At 32.3% G+C, this 16936-nt stretch overlaps 2 protein-coding genes across 3 annotated transcripts; both read right to left on the bottom strand.

Annotated features, from left to right (window-relative positions):
* Window positions 1-863: 863 nt before the first annotated feature.
* Window positions 864-5847, bottom strand: LOC110666235 (uncharacterized). Its single transcript, XM_021826649.2, has 4 exons — window positions 5702-5847; window positions 5512-5622; window positions 2824-2892; window positions 864-1259 (listed from the first exon to the last, which is right to left on the bottom strand). Exons 1-4 carry the CDS (start codon window positions 5843-5845, stop codon window positions 1209-1211), a joined length of 375 nt encoding a protein of 124 aa, XP_021682341.2. The 5' UTR covers window positions 5846-5847; the 3' UTR covers window positions 864-1208.
* A 52-nt stretch (window positions 5848-5899) lies between these two features.
* Window positions 5900-10699, bottom strand: LOC110666236 (serine/threonine protein phosphatase 2A 57 kDa regulatory subunit B' beta isoform). 2 transcript variants are annotated; one of them, XR_009147510.1, is made up of 3 exons: window positions 9099-10699; window positions 6762-7169; window positions 5900-6037 (listed from the first exon to the last, which is right to left on the bottom strand). XR_009147510.1 is itself a non-coding variant. In XM_058143587.1 (3 exons), the coding sequence occupies exons 2-3, from the start codon at window positions 10251-10253 to the stop codon at window positions 6846-6848; spliced, it is 1479 nt and encodes a 492-aa protein (XP_057999570.1). In that variant the 5' UTR covers window positions 10254-10383; window positions 10473-10699; the 3' UTR covers window positions 6591-6845. The 2 variants fall into 2 exon arrangements, 1 of the variants encoding a protein (XP_057999570.1); XM_058143587.1 differs by lacking the exon at window positions 5900-6037 and having other exon boundaries at window positions 6591-7169; window positions 9099-10383; window positions 10473-10699.
* Between the last annotated feature and the right edge of the window lie 6237 nt (window positions 10700-16936).

The following is a 16936-nucleotide window of genomic DNA, read 5'->3' as shown; positions in this document are numbered from 1 at the left end:
GATAACTACACTCGGGTACTAATCTGATCATAAGGCTTCTTCGATAATTGTCCAATGTGCGCACATCATAGCCATCGGATATATCAGAATCTTCTTTTTGAACCTTGGTTATTGCAACCTGGTATCGGAGATCCATCGAATTCTCCATGCCCAAAGCTTCATTGAGGTTAGCTGTTTCTCAATAATCGAAGACATGTTCTTGTACCCAGCTTCCCAAAGGGCTTTCGAGATCTTGCCAATATCTATCATCACCTTAGGAGGATCTGATTTTGATGGGTAAAAGAAAATATGCATGTCCTCAAAAATAACACTCGGCTTGTTGGCATATTGTCGTGGTATCGCAAGAGCCGGCCAATGATAAAATGGATACTTTAAAAATGGAAATTCTAATCTCGCCAGCCCTTCACATTTTGCTCTGCCTGATGAGGGCTGATTCGCCTGAGGAAGGAGTTTTGTTCTGCCTGACGAGGTCTGATTCGTCGGAAGAAAGAGTTTAATTCTGCCTGACGAGAATTGATTCGTCTGGAGGAGGAGCAAGACAAGTAAAAAGGGCAGAAGGAGAGGAGTAGATGCCATTAGATTAGTTGTGGGATGAATCTGTATATATGAGAGAAGCAAAGGAGACTCTCCTTCTCTCTCTATATATATATCTGGATTGGACTACTACAAATAGGACTTTCAATTTAATCAACTCATGCAGCCAATCAATGAAAAAGCCAAACTAATCGTCTTTCTTGCACCAGAGTCCCAAACCAATTCCATATAGTCATACGAAATCACACTAGTAATTGGTTTCGATACCTTTCAAGATTGAAGTCATCTTCTATTAAACAAACAATTCCCAAATATTCCATGAAACTGAATTTAGTAAGGAAGAAAACAGTAAGAAACCCATAGAATTAAGACAACATTTAGGGCACCTGGCCTGACTTGGTCCAATGCCTCAAGACATATTATTTACCGGCACTGTCAGGTTTGAGTTTCCACTCCCATAATCCTCTATCCAAAAATAAAAATAAAAAATAAAAAAAAAAATTCAGGGCACAACATTCCATCCCTGTCGAGACTCTTCCACTCGTTAACTCTGAAATTTATTACAACTTACATGGTCATTAGAAGACATCATAACGGGAGATCTTATTTACAATATTATGCTCTTGACAGTCCCAAAATTGCATCTGCCAGCAGTAACCAAAAATCCCAAGCTCCTAGCGATCTATAAATGATTTGTTCATGAGGTTGACTGCATTATCCATGAACTGTATATAGAAGCAATTTTAAATCATAAATCAGGGGCAAATAAAAACATAGATTTCAAATTTCCATAAGTCTAACTTTTTATTCAGTTATTTCATAAAAAATTACTAGATAAATTGAAATTGCAAATGAGCAAAAGATATGGTTTGCTTCTTAATTATAGTAAATTAGTAACAATATAAATAATCAAATGAAAGACAAGGTGCCTGATCAGGTAAATCCTTTCCAGAAAATGTGAATTCAGTTTCAACAAGCCTTATTGCAGAACTAAAAGACAACTAATGAACTCCTTTTATCAAAATTGCAAAAATTAGGTTTAGGGTAACCTCCTTTAGTGCTTATCCAATCTGCACAAGGCAATAATAAGAGATAATACAGATCCATTCTGGAATCTTAATTTTTCCCTCAATACCAGGTTCTATTGATAACATACCAGTAACATGTTAGCTCACCCTTGACCAAAAAAAAGCAGAAACTGTACTTTCTAATATTCGCTCCAAATCTTTGCAGTTTAATTAATATTACGCACTTATACTGGTCATGAAAACTAGCCTTTCCACTGCAATTGCCAATAATATTTGCAATGCATCCATGCTGTCTTTGAAACATTTAAATTGATTTGTTATCCATTGTAGAATTTTATAAGATTATTTCAATAAAAATAATAGTTTGTGTTCTCAGACATTATTGAAAAACCGATGAGCACTATCTCATTTTCGAAAGTATTTAATCATCTAGTCAGGCCATTAACAATGGATCATTTATTTATTCTATGCCTTCCTTGACAACATAATTACCAGATAAATTATTTTCTGGTACAATAATTAACACATTTCCAATGCTAAACTTCAGTGCTGTTATGCATGTTTGGAAAAGAGAATCATGATCAGTGCACAAGAAATTGAAATGCAACCACAGTATCCAGCCCATAGCCAAATGGCTGAGGTTCCTCCACACCCCATGCTCACATCTGCTCAATAAGGGACTGAAAACAAGGCAGTTACCCATTGGCGGGGATTCATATTGTTGAGACATTTGAAATAGACACAAGTGGAGAAACTGTTGTATTACTTGAAGTCGGTTTTTTCTTGGTACGTATTAAATGAGAAATCATGAGATTGTTTCATTACTATTAAATCAGTTTTCTCTTGCTATTTATCTACTGTAAAAGTTCCATCATCAAATTTGATGGCTAAGCTAGGTAGTGTGTTTCCAAACATGGCCCTGATTTAAAAATCATACCGGAATTATAATGTCCTATGTGGCTATGACCATGCCTGTGTCCAGACTCCAGAGGCCATCTGTTGACCCCTAGAAAGGTTATATTCATTCAAAATCATGACGTTGGATCTAACAATTATAAGTGATCAACAATTGCAAAAGTTTATGTCCTTTGAACCAATTTATTATGCCACTTACACATGGTAGGATATGCCGGGATTGTGACTGCTCACACAATAATTGACATGGTTCACAATTATAAATATGAAATGTTCCACTATGATTTGAGAATAATCTAGATCATAATTACTAAAACCAAGTTTCATTAAAAAATAATAGCATTACCTTTCCGAGCAACTTAAGTTCTCGTCCAACTGGTTCCATAAATTTTAGATTAATATCTATAGGCCACACCTGAGAAAGTTAAAAAACATGATTAGACAATAAGGGAGACAACAGAAGGACAATGAGTGAAAGCTAAGAGCAAAGCTAGATTTTTTCTGCAGACAATACAAGGGAAAAAAAGTTAAAATACTGCTGCTCTCAATAGTGTTTTTGGCCAAGTTTATAAAAAATGTTAGCTCCATGGAAGGCTCATTTTAGCAAACAAGTACTTTTCTTACAGAGATAATATTAAAATTCCACAAAAATGCCCCCCACTCTAGAATAATTCAAAGAGAAAATCTCATGGCACCTTAATGAGCAAAAAACAGGAAAATCCTGTAGTTAACACATGGGTGCAAGAGAGAGAGAGGGAATATGAGAGAGGATTTAATGTCTACTGGTGCCAAAAGTCCTCTAAAATGAAAAGAACAAGCAATCAACCCATTGCCTTGAACAAAAGTCTATAGGTAGTTCATGCATACTACTGACAATGTTCACATATTAAAAATTATGATCATATTCTTGAATCATACTGAAACCAGTTACATATTTTATATCATTAGTTCATTACAAACCACTATTGAAGTTATTCTTCAAAAGGCAAAGCATCTTGTAGTAGGCATTGCCGGTGATGCACCAAGCTCATAGACAATCCCTGGTTTAATAGCTACAAACTCTATGCAATAAGAATCATATGTCTATTCCCAATTACAGAAACAAAAGTACAAATGTAACGTGCAAGTATGCAGTGACTTGAAGACAAGTCTCGCTGCACACATAAAACAAATGCTTAGATTGGAGTTCCTTACATAAAAACTGGAGTTATGTAAATGTTAGAGCATGAATTAGCTTATAGTTATCATACAATAGCATATTTAGACAAGCATAATGAAAAAATTTTTCATATCATTATTTTATGGAACTTTGATTGCATTTCACTAATAGTTTTAAATCATGGTGACAGCCGCTTTTCGTGGTCACGGTCGTTGATAATGGAAACAGACCTGTTATGGCCATAACGTAATGGCTACGACAATTTTTTTTTTTTAAAATTTTGCAAAATTCATAAAATGGATAGATATTTAAAGATATGATTAAGACTATGATACACAACTAAATAATTAGCATAAATATATCAAATAAAGACATTAAATCCACCATTCTTAGACATCATTATAATTTATCAATTTAAAACAAAAATAAATATGTATATAGTAAAGAACTAACTTTATCACCACCAAAATGAGTGTTTAGGGTGTTCTTGATTAATCAAAATGAGTGTCTAATTATTTATGTATTTGCCTAAAAATGATTATGAAAATAGCTTAAAATTATTAAAAATAATAAAAAAACATAGATTATGGAACATAAAACTTCATGCTATAAATTTCATAAATAACCTAACATAATCATAATTTTTTTTTTATCAAATGAGCAAAAACACCAACAACAAATACAAATAACTTGCTCTTGGCAAAAATTTGAGTGTAAAAGTGTTGATTTGCTCTAGTTCAGTTCAAAACGACATTGTCTATTTAATAATTTATACTATTAAACTCAGAAATTTTTAAAGAAATGAAAGATTTTACTTTGATTGTGGAGAAGATTGAGAAAAAATGGAAGCCAAACATATCCTTCTACCCAAAAAAAAAATTTCCTTCTACTGCCCCTTCACGTGATTGCAGTCCAAAAGCCCAAGATTCTCTGTTAAAAATAATAAAGGCCATCGCAGCTGTTTAAGTATCAGCCAGTAACAGCCTTTACCGAACAGCAGTAAGTCTTTACACAATCAATTTTAAAAATCCATTGGCTATAACGGTAACAGTGGTAAACTTATTTTCCTTTAAATATCGTTGATACGCCTTTATTTAAAACCATGATTGCACTTCATTCTACAGACACAGCATTTTTTTTTTCAAAGATAGAGAAAATTCATTGAAAATATGCCTTAAGTACATAAACAGAGCATCATTCTAACAAAGAATATGACATTTCAATCCTATGATTAATGTCAAAGTTGTAATTTTGGAGCGTTAGATTTAACCTTTATTTGAATTGAGAGAAATGGAGAGAAGAGAAAAGAAAAGAAATTTGATTTCTTTAAATTCCTTTGTTTGGACAATAAGTAGAAGGGAGAATTGAAAAGAAAGGAAGAGAAAGGAGGAGAAATAAAGAGAAATTTTAACTCAAAATATTTCTCTCTAAAGTGGTGGGAAATGAGGAGAAATGGAGGAAAATAATTGTTGAAATACCTAAATATCCTTCAACAATGTAAACATAAGAAATAAAATAAGGGTATAATATTTATTTCTACTATAGTAGAAATTGTATTTCTTATCTATGTTAATAATCTATCCAAACAATATAGAGTAAATTAAATTTATTTTCTTTTCTTTTCTCTTCATTTTCTCTCTTTAATTTCTCTTCATTTCTCCTGCCAAGTTAAGGATACAAACAAAGAGGCGTATATATTTTATTGCTTAGAGAAGATGAACAAAATCAATACAGGCGATACTACTACAAAAATAATCATATCAGATAAGCAATAATAGTTCTGGTACCAATTATCACAAAAAGAAATGAAATTTCAGCCACAAAATCAAACAAAAAAAAAACTGAAATTCAGATAGGAAAAAAGCAAAAAAATACCTTAAGACCAAGTAATCGAGCGGGAGTAATCTGGCCAGGGACAACGCAATCAGGACCGGCGGATTCCACCATGGCTTCCGTTGCCAAACCACTTCCAATCGGATTGGGATGCTGCAGAAATTGGAGGGTAAAGATACCAGAAACAGAAATATAAGTAAAAGTAAGAAAAAGAGAGGAGGAAGAGAGAAACCTTCATGACGGAGAGAGCGTAAATAGAATAAGGGGTTTGAGAGACGCGGAGAACAGGAGAGTGATGAATTTTGGGAATGGGTTTGGAAGATGAGGCCCTCCATGGAGCATCCTTCTGAAGCGCAGCTCCGCCCTTTTTAGACATGCTTCCTTCTTCTTCTTCTTCTTCTTCTTCTTCTTCTCAGCAAATGATTAGAGTAGATACTCAAAGAGAAAGATGGAGAACAGATGCCAAGGGAAGACGAAGAAAATGCCAAAACGATAATTGGACGGATAAATCACTGGATAGAGGAACTGCTCTTGCTCCTTTCCGGCCCTCTTATGTATTTTCATTTTCCTTCATTTTTTCAAAGAAAAAAAAAATTTAGAAAATTTTAAAAATAATTATTCCTTGGCAATAAAAATTGCAAATTAAAAATTAACAAAATATTATTATTATTATTATTATTATTATTATTATTAAATGCTTTATAATACAATTTATAAAGACCTTATTCATAAAAAAAAATAAATAAATAATATTATATACAGAAACATGTGAAAATTTGAGCATAGATCAAAGTCAAATAAATAAAAATATATATATTATTTGTTTGTATTTTATTCTATAATTGTATCATAAATTTAACAGTCAAATGGACTTTTTGAAAAAAAAGATGCTTAAGTATTTTTTTTAAACACTGTTAATTGATGCTATTAATTTTAAACTTATATAATATTGCAAGAAATCTGTTTGATTATAAATTTTTATTTGGGATTAATGTGACTATTAGTCATAAATTAAAGAATTACAATAAGACTTCAGCCATTCACACAATTTCCAGTTAAGTACCAAATGATTAAGTACTTCTCTATTATATAGGAAACAAAATAAGAGCAAAAAAAAATCATAAAAAAATACTCACAGATCATTCTTCATGTGCAGCATATCACTAAGAAATTCAATATATTTTAAATTACATATATGGCTGCTATTTCTGATATCTTTAAGGATTGGATTAAGATCAAAAAATAAAGGAGAAAAACAAAAGCAAAAGAAAAGAAAAGCAAAAGAATAGCACCAAAATGGGGAGGAGCGCTTCTAATGTCTCCAATCCACACGATGCTTTTTTTTTTTGGTGGACCATCCAACCCTGAGAAATCAGTTAAACAGTTACCATATCCTCCCCCCCTCTCTGCATTGCAACATCAGCCAGTCTCTTCCATGTCATTTCCCGTTGCTCTTCCACTTCTTTGGCTCTAGACTCTTTCTCTTGATACCGCCTCTCACACTCTTCAAACAACTCAGTATCCATTTCCAAGAACATTTTCCTAACATTGACAGTAAGTCCATGAACAGCTTGGTTCCAATGACTTTGGATATTCTTCTCCAATGCCTCAAAAATAATTGGTAATATGACAGTACGATTCTGAGCAATCAAGCTCACAATGTGTTCATTGTTCCACAAAAACAGGGCTCTTTCTGCAACCTGCAACACAAAATTCACCTAAGCAAAATTTGAAGGCAAAAAAAAAAAAAGAGCTTGCTGTTTCATTGTCAACTATAAACTATGCTAAACAAATCCAATTTTACATTGGATCATATTCCTCCAAGAGTTCCTATCAGCTGTACAAAACATGAACATATTAAGATATGCAATTTATCATGATTCTTACCCCAGGGAAGGTCCAAAAGAATTAATGACGACAACTGTATGACATGACATCAAACACCACTCTAAACATCAAATGCTGCTTTAACAGGGAACATTTTGTTGAAGAACAAGCATGGCAAACTCTGGAAAGAGCTAGTTTTAAGTTTTACAGGGCAAGAGGTTTCAAGGAAAATATGGAGGCAGAAAAGGGTAAATTCTAGGCAGACTAAGATGATGAATTGATCAAAGAAACATGGCAACTTTCCTAAAATTTTCCATCAGTATTGATGAAGCTATTACATATTCATCTTATAAGAAAGAAAAAATTGTTAGAACAGACAAGACATAAAAATAGTACAAATCAAGACGCTGATGTAAATAAGCAAATTCTCTGGGATAACCAGAACTGGCCATGCTGTAATCCAGCTTAATGAAACAGAATATTGAAGGTGGAAGAAAATTTGGTTACTAATGTTGGATTTATTGCTATTGAGACATATGGTTGCTAAAATACAGAAAATTCGAACTGAATAAAAGCTTATTAAACAATACAACCACATATAGATCATAAGAGCTAGGTAGCTAAGGAAAAATATCTCCAGAAATGAGATCAGAATTTTAGATGGCCATGAGCAGATGATAAAAGAAAGAAAAGATAAATGTATATAGATTGGTCCCAGATGCTCATGCATCCGTTGATTGAAGCTTAGAATTTTAAGAACAAGATGTAAGAGACTAAACAATGGTCATGGCAACAAATTAGTAGGAAAAATTTACTGAGATGCAATATGCAAAATGGCAAGGGGATTTCTGAGGCGTACGCATGCAGATTTAAGATAATTAGTGCAGATGGAATGAATGATAATTTAAAAATAAAATGCAATTCAATTCTAGTTCATTATTAGATCAATTTTTAACGAATTAATCAATAATCACGTTGTAGCTTGCACAAGAGAAGACCTTTAAGAAAATGCAAAAGATAACAACCAAATGAAAGCCCATAAAGATGATAAACACTGTCAGCTGCAAGTAAGCAGCAAGTAACCAAGGGTTTCAAAGTGCCAACAGAACAAACAACAAATCAAGGATTGGCACAAATGTGTTGACAGTTAAATGACAAGAGAGAGCAAATAGCACCCCCCTCATCCATTTGCTGCCCAATAACTCACAAATTATGTTTGACCAGATGAGCAGTTTTGGGTCATTCCATGTTGATTGTGAGACTAATTAATGAAGAAACAAAACCACAAAAGAAACCCATAAGTAACGAAGACGGTAACCTAATGGAAAACTTTTTGCAGGATACTTCCCGAAGAAATAATAAGAAAAAGTTATTTTCCTCCACCTCTGCAATAGGATGTCAGCCATATAACATTGCATTAGCAACATAAGATGAAAAGAATGAAAATGCCAAATTCATTGTGCTATAAAGTGTGCAGCCTAAAAAACAGATTGAAACTAACTGAGAAAGGAATATCAATATATATCAGGGATAATTACTAGCTATTAGGCAATATAACATGTACAAGGCATGAATCAAAAAGAGGAACCGTGTGACATGAGAAAAGAAACAAAAAGTAATTGAAAATACAATACACACATAAAACAGACAATGGGTGAAATTATGAACAATAATGTGTTAACTTTAGTATATTTGGATTTCCAAATACAGAATACCATTCCTATCCAAACTATCCAAATTCTAGCAAGAAAAATTATGCATTTAGAAGCATGGCTCTGAAAATAAAGGTAACAGTCAAAAACCTGGAAATGAGAGCTAGTGAGGCAGCGAGCAATCTGTCTGAAAAGAGGAACCATGCAGCGTTGAAACTCTGCTGATTGTGTTGCCTCCAGCACTTCTTCAAGTTCCCCAAGGAAGAGAACTTCCTTCTGACAATTAGTCAGAGGCCAATACTTCAACAAACCCCTTATAACTGTATCTGCAAGCTTGTAATCCTTTTCCACAAACTGAACAATACAATAAGACAGTTGCTGATGGTACACAGAAATTGGCTTTGGTTTATGCAGTGGTATAAGCGCCCTTACAAGAAACAGTTTATGCTCCTCTTTCATTGGCAGCGCAAAACCATTTATTATACTCCCTAGAATCTCCAATAGTTCTCCGATCCCACTGTGCCTCTCAGTCTCATAAACAAACCGATAGAATATATTATTTATTGCTTTCCTAATAAATGGGCGATGCACCATAAATTTGCCATAAATCCTATGAAGAATCGTCTTCAAATACTCCCTCTCCCGCGGATCCTCGGAATCAAACAAATCCAGCAGTTTCAACACAAAAGAATGATCAATATACCTCTTGGCAACCTTCGTGTCAGTATCTGACGACACAACATATCTTAAAAGAAGCTCATAAACAAGCTGCAAATGAGGCCACGAGGGTTCCAGATAAGGCTCCTCCTCTTCGGGATCTGCAGCTTCTTGCCCGGTGTTCTCGTGAGAAGCTGGGGGTAAACAACGGAATACATTCACCGAAACCATTCTAATCATTTCCTCTTGACAGGTTTCAGTGATTTTTCCTGAGCCAGATTGAATAAAATCGACCAATTCCAACAGCGTTTGTCTCTTGATTTCCTTTTCTCGGACCGACTTTAGCGGATCGCTGAAATCCAATTGGAAGCAACAGACCTGAAGCTTCCGGAGAAACAGGTTTTGCCGTTCCGATACGGGCACATCCCGGAATTGCGGGAGGGTCTCCACCGAACTCATTGGCGGAGGAGCCGCAACCGTCGTGCCATTGTTTGGAGGGCTAGGGGCAGTCCGAGACGCATGGTTAACCACCACATTTGATGCAGGTCCGGACCCAGAGTTGCGGGTTCCCAGTGGCGCAACCCCATAATCGTTACCATCAGATTTAGAGGGCTTTTTGTGCCCACCTTTCATAATTTTCTTCAACATTTCTCAATGCAAACAAACCCAAACCCTAAATTTTGAGCTGGGAATTACCGGAATGAAATCGGGCAGTGATGGTGGTGGTGCTCGGTGGAATTTCAATGGATCAATCGGCATGCACGGAATAATAGCCACCCTCGGGAGTGGATCGAATCAAATGATTGATCAAGCCATAACAAATCAAAAGCAAATGGATCTAAGATAAGAATTGGATAGAAAATTTACCAATTTGCGAACCGAAACGCAGTAGAAATAGTCCTTACGCGAATCCAAAGAGCAAGTCATTTGAAATCAATCGCCGGAATCCCTGTCAGGTTACTGGACGGCGGAGATTAATCCGATTGAGACACCGTGAAGAGGAAAGAAAGAGAAATAGCAAACAAGAGAAATGTTAGAGAGAGAGGGAGATAATTTAGAGCGACAAGGACTAGAGAGAGAATGGATAATTAAGGAAAAGAAAGACTAGTAAATAATAGTAATATTTTAATTATAAATAATTATAATTAAAATATAACTCCACAAAGGATAATCAATAAAAATCTTATAAATATACAATTAGAATATTAAAAATTAGATGGTTACAAATGCGACAATTTGATAGAAAAATTCAACGTTTAATATGATAAAAAATTATAATTTTTAATATATAAAATCAAAATACTTCCATATAAACTTACCCATATTAGAACAAAATGCTCTTTTTTATGATTTTAAAATTACATTTTTCCACATAGAGTTAATATATTAAATATTATTATAATAATAAATTTAAGAAATTTTTTTTATCAAAGAATTACCATATATCTTTTATAGTGGTATTTGATAAAACCTTGGTTTACATTTTAATTTTATATTAAAAAATTAAGTTTGTCATGTTAGAAATAGTTAATAATAGAAAAGATTATCTCGTATCTAACTATTATTTGGTATCGAAAGAATTATATCTATTCATTAAAATGTATTAAAATAAATTATATTTTTAATAGTTGTATTTATTTTAAAATGTGTAAGTAAAGAGATGTAATTATTTTAAAAAATACAACAATTCACTTATATCTAATAAAGAAATATTAAACTATTCTTGCGGCCGTCGTCTGCAAGTTTAAGCTTTTAAATGACAACTTCAAAAATAATTCTATACGAGCATCTCATACCAAAAGTTTCAGAGTTCAAATATTGATTCCTTTATTCATTAATTGAATATTTTAGTATAAGATAAAATGAGTCTATGCTTGTTCACGTTTCAACTCTAATAAGCTTTCGTGTGTGGGAGTATAATAGAAAAATATAGAATTATTCTTGAAATTTTTATCTATAAACTTAAATTTTTAAATTGAATAGTTTCTTCACACTATCTGTTTTAAGAGATGTAAAAGTTTTATAAATAATAGTGAAAATAAAAACCGATTTACTTTTCTATTTATTCTTTTCAATTCTACTTATAATTAAGATTATTGTCTTTAATTATTATTGAATGAATTTTAAAATTATTATCTAAAATTATTTTAGCTTTGCTATCTTGAAGGGATTTATCTAGGCTACTCAACAGGGTGACTATACAATTAAAACTTATTATTACTTTTTCTAATATTTTAAAGTTTTAATGTATTTTTAATTTTTTTTAAATATTATTATATTATGATTAATGTGTTGACTCTTTAACTTGCACTGCACCACTATAATTCTTAATTCAAATCTCACTTGATTAATGCCATAAATCTCCTTTTACATAGGATGGTGCTTGCTTAATCAATAATCAACTCAACCCTTATCAGAACATCTTCCATGCTGTACAGTATAAATAAAATCACATGATTCTTGAGATGCACATAAAAAGAACATGTGCATAAGTCAATATGAAATCAATATGAAATGTAAAATTTAAATAATTTTAATTTTTAATATTTCAATAAGATGATATTTTAGATTAATTTTCAAATACTATATTGCTGTACACATTACCACTAAAAAAATTAAGATTAAATATAAAAATTTAAATAATTTTTCTCTTTGAGTTAAATTTAATTTATTTTCTTTATATAATATCATAACTAATCCTTTTATAAAACGAGATACTTAATTTTATAAGTTTCACAATCAAATATTTTATATTTAGACGTAAATAGAGTATGTTATCCAACATTGACTAGTAATAAGGATATATATATATATATATATATATATATATATATATATATATATATATATATATATATCTTATTTTTATAATTAAATAGAAAAAATAGTAATTGAAAATGCTTGATATTGCAAAAAATAAAAGAATATCTTAATATTATATCCGTTTATGATTTATCAATTAGTTGATTTAAAAATATAATAATAATAATTTTAGATGCTTAATATTATAAGAAAAAAAAATTGAGCAAAGTGAGCAATGCTTCACTAAGGATGTAACCGTTGATGTTGTAGGCAAATTTTGACTAAAAATAAATAGCCATCTATTTTCTAAGTAGGTAGTCAATGATGAGGAGATTGCATTGCCACAATACAAAAAAAAAAAGAAAGAGTTAATTAATTAATCATCAATGTGCAATTCAATAATGTTGTTTAGAACTTTAATGATCCACTATATAATAATGCTAATATTTCTACACTATGAGATAATACATGTGGACAATATTCTTGTAAATACTATAATATTTTATATTTAATCATTTACTCTTGTTGTTATTGCATATAATAGTTATCATAAATAAATAATATGTACTTTTATTATTGTTTTGAGTTTTTGTATATATACACCAACTCAATTAATTTATATATATATATATATATATATATATATATATATATATATATATATATACACGTGCGCACTATTGGGAACTCCTTTAATCATACTAATTAAGGTGATGAAAGTCTATAAATGAACACAAAGGGTGAGATCGGTTACTCACTGTCAATTATTGCGACATTTAAGTTAATCAAATTATTTGAGAGAATGAGAATAATAAATGTAGAAAGCTATAACAAAATGAGTATAGTAAGTATACTAAATTTAAAATGTTACCTTGTGTCGCTAGGGTTTTGCGGTCGTCAGACAATTCTCACCGAAGTAGAAAGTAAAGAGTCGTCATTTTAATTTTGAGGAAAATTAAAGAAAAACATTTATTATATTAAGAGATTTTCAAAAGAGTGTTTACTACTTTTAATTTTAGAGATTCAGGTGCAGGGAAAGGTGTTAGGCACCCCACAACGTTCTTCAACAAAGTTAAGTAGATTTAAAGGTGTGCTTTTTATAAGCTAATACCGATAATTTTATTGGGGTTTAGATTGCGATGTTGGTTCCTGTATTTGCTATGGGAACACTCAATATTCCACTATTCAGAGTAGACCCCAGAACAAAGGTAAATGGGATGACCCTTAAGTGAATTTTGGCTTTGATTATCTTTTTTATTAAATTTCTCCCTCAGGACTCTAATTTTGAAGAGGTATTATTTGGTTCCTAGAGATTTATAATGAGTAAGAAGAATTCTCAGCTTGCTCATAACTAATCTCATCATTAGTGTCCAAACGATAGAGGGTGCTATGTGTGAAGTGGATGTTTTTTTTTTTTTAAAGAAAACTGATAAAAATTGAATTAAGATGGGTTTTGATTTTCATTCATTTTGATTGAGACTTCAATTTACAAGGGAATGTGTCGATTAAAGCCTAGAGAGTTTTATTCATTAATGAGGACTCTCAATTAATGAATCAAAGTCCCATCATCAACGTAATCGACTGTTATTCTTCAACCATATTAATTCAATTTGAATTATTAATGCATTTATAACTTACAGATTTTTAGAGGATCGTTGTAGGGGAAAATTGCATAAAATAACATTTTAGCCAACTTCCTAAAAGTATTTTATATTCTAATAAACTAGTTATTGCTCTTATTTATATATTTGATTAAAAAAATATTTTATATTATATTTGAGGTTGTTTTGTAAAGATCTTAGTTAACTATAGAAAATTAATAAAGAGGATACTTTTAATTTTACAAATTTAAGGAAGAACTCTCCCTTTGATTCAAATACGAAAGTATAATATTGGGGACAACTTAAGGAAGTACTCTCCCTTTGTGCATGTGAAAAAAGCTTTTAGGATTCCAAGGAGAACACTCCTTTAAAATCGAAAGCATAGAAGTACGAATAATTTTAAAGGTTCAAGGACAGATTTCTCCTCATGAACTAAGAATAAAGGATTTTTATAGTAACCCCAAGCAAAAACTTTCCCTTGACCTAAAATCCAATTGGATAAAAACCAAGGAAGGACTCTCCTTTAATGTAAAAGTAACAAGCTCGTGCATTTAGTAATATACTCGACATAGGGTCAAGGAAAAACTTTCCCTCGAACCTAAAAAAATTGCTTGTTTTGTAAATATACAAAGAAAGAAGGGGTCTAAAGAAAGGACTCTCTCTCGGACTCCATACCTTATAAAGATTGTATTTTAAAAAATTATTTTATCATAAGGACATTTTAAGAAATCATGGAATAGGCTTACCGACCCTCAAAAGTGACCAATATTTAAATACTAGTAATTACTAAAGAACTGTTAAGATACTGAACTAAACATTTCATCGAACAATGCTAGTTTGTATAGCCTATGAACCGATGCCATGCAATAAACATTATCTCCGAACTCATATCATCATTTCCGAACTACTTTAGAAGAGTGACGATGGCACTTGCAATATTAAAATAAAAATGCTCTAAGCTTTATTTTCGAACTCATACCATTATTTCTTAACTATCTTAAAAAAGGGATGGTAGCAATTGCAAAATGAAACACGAATGAAAGTCACAAGCATTATTTCTGCGCTCTTGCAAATGAAGGGCAATGATACTTGCAGTATAAAACAAAAATGTAAATGAAAATAAAAAATTAGAAATTGTTTAATAAGTATTTCAACATAAATATAGCATTTACGAAATAAAAACACTTCAACAAAAATGTAATATCTGTAGAACAAGCATTCTGACCATTTGTCGATCTTAACCTTATTTTCCTAAGAGTTCAGCAACATAAAAGTATTATGAAGACTTAATGCATCGTGAAGACCGAAAATGTAAAAGGATGGAGAGAGCTCATAGTCTAGCTCATATATGGCCCAAGATGTTTGCACATGACCTAGCTATACACATTTTTCAGGAAAGCATGAAGTATATATCCTCTAAAATTTTTACCTGCAAGGAGCTTTAATAGTGACAGGGGAGTGGATTCTGATGACTGGTGCCTATAAAGAAAAAGCTACAAAACCTTCAAATCAGTCTTTTTAGAATAATGAGCAAGAGTGCGAACTTTTGAAGGAGTGGGAATTTTCAATGGGAAATGTGCGGGTTCTAAGAATTGTCGTTTTGAGAGTGAGGAGATTCTTTAGAAAACTAACGTTTCTAAAGACTCCATTCTCCTCCCTTCTATTTTCTAAACTTACGAAAAAAGACCCCTTTAACAGTAAAACTTTAGGTATTTATAAGGAGTGGAAGCCTTAAAATGGAGGGTCAGGATTCAAGGAGAAAAAAGGAAAGGTTTAGATTTAAAAGGACAAAATATGAGGCTTATGAATTAAAGAGATCAATAATCAAGGCCATAGATTTAACTTAGGACTCTTTTGTCCTTTTCTTCTTTGAATTAAAGGTTGGGAATCGTGTCTTACAAACTAATCAAGGGTTGACGTTAAAAGGTACCAAATTTGTCCTTATTACTTTTGATCCAAGGGTCTGGGATTTATCCTTATAAGTAAGATCAATGGTGAAGGTTGAAGCATACTGGAATGCTTAACTAACTTAAATCTAATGATGAAATTTAATCTATGAAACCAAGGGCTAAAATTTAAAGGTATACTTAAAAGGTCAGCCCATGTCAAAGTGATATTGTGCATAGATCTCCCTCCGATCTCGTTTTTTGTCCAATCTCTGCACCTTCAATCTCGTCCAATGTTTTTATCTGACCTCTATATCTGATTTCTTTCCAGTCTCTTCATCTGATCCTGATTTCTAATTTTTTTCTTTGATCTCTTTACCCAATCTCTTGTCCGATCTCTTTGTGGTTGGCTAGAGCGTCGGACATTATTCAGGGCTAGGCCTTCAAGTGGTTAAGGTCGGCTATAAAAGCAGGTTTCAAACTGTACTGGGCAATCTGTGTTTCGGTTGATTTCTTTTGCACTAGTTCCTTGTCAAGTGCAAGTCCTTAAATTTGGGGAATAAAAATCTTTAGCGTTTACCTTAGTATGTCTTGGAAATTGAAAAAAAGTATTAAATATTGTCTTCGTCCAAGATGTTGCTTCATACTTTCCCCATCATTACTGCCCCAGCTATATATACATATGTATGACCGTCATATTCACTCTTTCATTATGTCCTTCATCTTCTTTAAAACTTTCGGCGAACGATTTTCGCATTTTCTATGATGCAATTCCATCCCAACAGAGATATTGCCCCTTTTTCTTTATTCTCTCTGTTCATTTCTTTTCCTTTTGCTTCATCGGAGATGAGTGGCACTGACAGCCAGAGGACGCCAAGTCCACCCTCCGTTAACATTTCCTGGATGTCTGATGAAGAGGAGGTAGGGACTAGTGGTCGAAATGATATGGAGATACCAACAGGACCGACCTTAAAAGACACCACTAGTCTGAGTAAAAAACAAATTCTGAACCCTAAGAAGGAATCCCTCTCGGTGGATGAGG

The sequence above is a fragment of the Hevea brasiliensis genome, chromosome 3 (assembly GCF_030052815.1).
Source record: "Hevea brasiliensis isolate MT/VB/25A 57/8 chromosome 3, ASM3005281v1, whole genome shotgun sequence".
In the NCBI taxonomy this organism is placed as follows: Eukaryota; Viridiplantae; Streptophyta; class Magnoliopsida; order Malpighiales; family Euphorbiaceae; genus Hevea; species Hevea brasiliensis.
The sequence above is the reverse complement of the archived record's forward strand: the minus strand, read 5'-3'. Positions and strand labels throughout refer to the sequence as shown.